This window comes from Pieris napi, chromosome 7 (genome assembly GCF_905475465.1).
Source record: "Pieris napi chromosome 7, ilPieNapi1.2, whole genome shotgun sequence".
Classification (NCBI taxonomy): Eukaryota; Metazoa; Arthropoda; class Insecta; order Lepidoptera; family Pieridae; genus Pieris; species Pieris napi.
The window spans coordinates 4,421,969-4,427,155 of NC_062240.1; the positions used below are offsets into that span (position 1 = coordinate 4,421,969).

Here is a 5,187-nt window from a genome sequence, read left to right on the forward strand (position 1 = left end):
TATAATATAAAATATATATATTAATTGAACTGATGGAGTCTTGCAAGTTCTTCTAGTGGTTTTTACGCCCTTAAATTAAGAACAGCACGGGTACTCTGAAATATATATATAAGCTTTCCTATCTTTATATATTAATATTAAGCACTTGCTCGTACCGGTATACCTATAGAGTATAGACTAAGTAAATGTCCTCGGCGTATGTCAGATACAGAAGGCTGATCAGCGCCATTTTCTTTTATTATAAATAATTAATATTTTTACTGAGAACATACAATATTCATAATTAACATATGATCAGATTTCGTATACAGATGATCTCTCAATACGAAAATACAAATAATATTATTAGAATCTATATTCGTTTATAATACACACATATTCGATTTTTAGATCTAAGTTAATATTATTGAAGTACTAACCAAAACCTTGAGTGCGTCCAGCACGATTGCAAAGGGTTTGAATTTACTTACACACTACACACTACAAGGTACACTAGACCGTGTACATGATCGTGTGATCGATGGTGAAGAATAAGTGAAATTGAGGCATGATTCTGACTCCATGTGCTATGTTAATAAATCTAGTTACTATTACTATATTCGTAAGTACATTTCTCGAAATTATTTTCTCACGCAAAACTGAGTGATTTTCCACTCACCTCAAATGAAGTCTTTTTAGAGATTTAAACGATGTTCATTACTTCCCTCAGGCAATTTTTTGCGAGTAAATTATTCAAAAATGTTATTTGGGTAGACATTAATTTAAGTTCTTTGACAATATTTGTATTTATACTGCATTTAAGAAGAACATTCGAAAACAATGTGAATTAAAGGACGTATTCGTATTTTCTTTGTTACCATTAGGGGGAGGTACTTTTAAGTCATCTTTGACAAACATTTCAGTACTAAAATATTACATCATTTAGCTACTACTTAGAGTCAACAAAAAAACAATATTATTTCGTATTGGGATCGAATAAATTTGTTTGCTGGTGTAAACTTCACATTGAAACCAATTGTTTTTCAATTTGGTCTAATCAATTGTGTTTATGGCTTTTTGTAAGTATGAAGCATGGCTTTTAGAGGTGTAATGAAGTAAAATAACTTGTAAATAATTATTAATTTATTAAAAAATCCATACTTATGAATATTGATCTTTATGCTTCAGTCACGTAAAACAAAACGGTCATAAATTAGTCGAATCGATAGTATACGTGCTGTCATGTACAATACATAATATTGCATGGTTGTAAATAATGTTTTCGTATATATAATTCTAATACGGTCTTGCTGTTTCGTCGGAGAATATTTTTGATGCAGATATAATATATTTGTTTCTGTAATTTAAGGCTCATAATTAGCACTTAACAAACTTGATGTTTGTTTTCGTGTTTGCTTGCATGGTACGTCATGTGAACTGGCGCGACGCGTCGGCTTCTTGGCTAGACAACCGTTCTGGCGGACTCTTGTGTTCTTTGAAATCGTGAATGTTTATTAGAAATTAAAGTCTTAACAGAATTAAAAATTACAATTTGTGAAGGCTAAAGTCACTAAAAAATAAATTTTAATGGTTTTTAAAATATTGTCGAACAGCCTACTGTACTGTTTAATTCAAAAAAGTTTCTATAAAATCCTTCATAAGTAGCCAGTTAAATACTGTGTAAATATATTGAGTGCAATGGGTGTTTAGTTTCAGAAGTGTTCATTTAAAGTAAATTGCAACTTTACATTCTTCTACTTTCTATTGATATGCACAGTTATCTGTAAAGGATTTGAAAAATGCTTATCTTCTGTAGTTTAACTTTTATTTAATCTCATTTTAAGTAGGTCACTTAGAAATTTAAAATGGAACAAATAATACCTCTTTGATGTAATTTGACGACATCCTTAATCAAAAGACAGAATATTCGCCGAATCGTAATTGTACAAAATTAATTCGCAGTCACTTGTAAACCGCTTTGTCGGATTTAATATAATCCTTCCTAATATACAGAGTGCATTGCCGTTGTCAGAAATTGGATACATGGCATCATGTATCATACTATAATATAAAATCTATTACATATTAAACCTGAATTTAGGTCTATTCGTTTGACACAAAGGGCATAACCTCACCATTCTAACAAAAAGCCATCATCATCCTCTCAGACGTTTATTCTCGAACCCACACTCTTGATTTAGCTATAGTGTATTGTCATCTCTTAGTGCAGACTGGGTGCTACTCGATATTTTCTATCCACGTTGGAAGGCTGTTGAGCTGTTACTAAGGGCTTCTCTAGGCATATAGGTACCTCTCACAAGGACCTTTGAACAGCCGATATAAAACGAAGAAATATTTATTTTCTAAACGAAAACAAGAACACATAATCGTTTCTACGTGAATATGATAACAAATTATTAAGGAACATTTATATAATATAACATCGAATGCACTACGCCTAACACTAAAATGGTCTTGGGCTGAACCTTTTCACGTCGACGATTTAAATAATAATATCTAATACATAACAAGCATTTTCCTATCGTAATAAAAAATATTGTAGAAATCGACAATTACACGAAATATCCTTTATAAAAATAACACATATAAATTTTTGATGACCAACACATCACAGTTTTTTATAAAATATATGTTTAAGATGTGAATGAATGTTATTTTTGAACTCTGGGTGATTTATTACTTAGCTATTATTTTGTTTTTGTGTATCTGTAAGATCTTTACTGTTTGCTAACGGGTTTTCAAAGTAAGAATTAAATTAAATTTATCTTAATTAAATGGTAAAATGTAAGAAATATTGATTTCAACCGTTTTCTACATCTATAATAAAATATTTGTTTTTCATTATGTAATACACTGTTCTGTTACCTATATAACTTCATCTAAGTTTACTTTGAAATGAACTTACTTTTTGCCAAGTTCTTCCAATTTAAACTGATCTTCGCCCTTTCATACCTAAAGGGATTGTTATTTAGATAAAGCTAAATAAAAGAAAATTATAAATTTTAATCTCGTGTACAACTTAAATTAAATGAAATTTATCTTTTAGACATTCATAAAATAAGCATTTCCTTATTTAATATTAATGTGCTTTCCCTTTTCTTAATGTTCGTACAACTCGTTGTTTACTTTTCTTCATCGTATTCCGGAGCATAGGGACATTTCTCTCGGATATTGAATCCAAAATGGCTCTATCAACTCTTTTAAGTTCGGAAGTCGTATTTGGATACACATCATTGTTGGTTTTATTTGGCATTTCGACTGAGTCCAATATAGTACCAGTTATCTTTTTGACTATTTCAACACTAATATTATTCTGTTTATCAATTTCATTTGACATTGTTTCTATCATCTTCGTTATATTTTTCTTCTCATCCTTTTCTAATGGCTCTATATACTTAACAGATTCAAGTCCACTTGAATTTAGTGATATAACTTCTAAATCAATTTTGTCACTAGAAAAATCTGTGAAATTTCGCGGGAACTTACGCGTTTCCGACAATTCATCTGAATTATTCATATTTATATTCAAATTGAGCTTAACATTGTTTGTGTTTTCAAGTAAACTGCCCTCAATCATATTGTCAATTAAAGCTTCCAAAGAAAAATTTGCGGAATCTGTTTCATACAAATATAATGCCTCCACGTTAACGTCCCCATTTTCCCGCTTAGCCAAATACTTTTTGAAGTATTTGGGAGTATAATTTGTCGCTTCTTGACGTATCGCCGGTTCAAAGTTTATTTGTTTTTTGTCATCATCTCCCTTATGTATTATTTGGTTGAGAGGGTGTTTAATGTTTAAAATCTGTTTGTTTAACGGCCATCGTGTTTTCGAAAGTTTCACACTGTCTCTCTTCAATTTCCTCGGTTTAGTATTCTTGACTTGTTCTCGTAAATTATACCGCATTTTCAATTTGGGCAGCATCTTTTGCTTGAAGACTAACTCAGTAAATGGATTCGGACGCATTGTGAATTCATTTAGTGGCCTCTCGGTCGTCACTGAAACATTAAAGTTAGCGAATAATACGATTATTCATTTAAAATAACTTTTACATTCAATTTATGTTATAAAACGTGACAAGCTATCGTTATCTCAGGCTCAGTATTTCAAGATAAAACTGTTTTGTTACTGAACGTTATTTTTCACATTTATTTAAAATTAGGTACAAAGCCTGTATTATTTTCTCAAAGCCTATATCAGAATTAGTTTTTCAATTCCTAAGCGAAAACTTAATAAGGAATAGGACATTTAAATTTTAGCCTCGTAAAACAAAAAAGTTCTAAACAATATTTTAAGTGCTCCATTATCTTTAGATTTATTTAATAAGAATTTTATGTAAATAATATTTAAAAACACTTTCAACGACCCCGCATCGCTAGGGCCTATTTATTTATTCAATACATTTAAGATATGGGCTCGATGCCAAGACAAAATATAGTTAAAAGACACATATGATAGCTAGTTAAGGAAAGATAAGTTAACGTAAAAACAGTTTTTCCAATAAACATTGATTACACACCTGATCGTTCGTCTTTCAGCATATGGCCCTGTAACATCTCAAACAAATCTTTATTTTGATCCACTAAAAACATTCCATGAGCTTTATTATCAATCCTAGAGACGGGGCTCTCAGTTTTTTTCTTCATGACAGATGTCTTAAAGCATCCATCTGGATAGCAATAAGTCGGCTGGTCTGAACACATTTGAACACATACGCAGATAGGAGGAATATGTTGAAACTCAGTGAAAATAACATTGAAGAAATCTTCAACTAACGACCCACCTTTTTCGCAATTTGGACGGAAGTTTGTATTATGTAACACTGAAAAAAGTAAACGTCTCTTTATCTTTGGTTATTAAAAAAAAATCATAATATTGATGATATATAGCATCGATGTCAATAGCTTAAACAATATCTTTATATAGAAAAAACTACTTTAATAAAAACGCAATTTCATTATAATATGCTTTATTATTTATAAGTGACGAGTACGTTTTAGTTATCATTGCCAGTGAGATATAAAAAATATGTAATAATACAATTATTGAATAATCTTTATTATTGATTATATTATATATATTATATTATATATATTACCTGTATTGCAAAACAAAGACGCAATAAAAACCACGCCTATTGTGGCAGTAAAATATAAAACACAATCATTATTTAGCAGGCGCTAAAAATG

The 5,187-nt window shown here is 30.2% G+C and overlaps 1 protein-coding gene across 1 annotated transcript; it reads right to left on the bottom strand.

Moving 5' to 3' along the window:
* Positions 1-3,012: 3,012 nt before the first annotated feature.
* Positions 3,013-4,811, bottom strand: LOC125051419. Its single transcript, XM_047651715.1, has 2 exons — positions 4,518-4,811; positions 3,013-3,996 (listed from the first exon to the last, which is right to left on the bottom strand). Exons 1-2 carry the CDS (start codon positions 4,699-4,701, stop codon positions 3,080-3,082), a joined length of 1,101 nt encoding a protein of 366 aa, XP_047507671.1. The 5' UTR covers positions 4,702-4,811; the 3' UTR covers positions 3,013-3,079.
* Between the last annotated feature and the right edge of the window lie 376 nt (positions 4,812-5,187).

Bases quoted from the DNA above. Each gene is read 5' to 3' on its own strand.
- LOC125051419 (XM_047651715.1), bottom strand. From the start codon at position 4,701: ATGTGTTCAGACCAGCCGACTTATTGCTATCCAGATGGATGCTTTAAG. The intron at 3,997-4,517 runs GTGTGTAATCAA...TTAATGTTTCAG, and splicing joins GCTGAAAGACGAACGATCAG to TGACGACCGAGAGGCCACTA.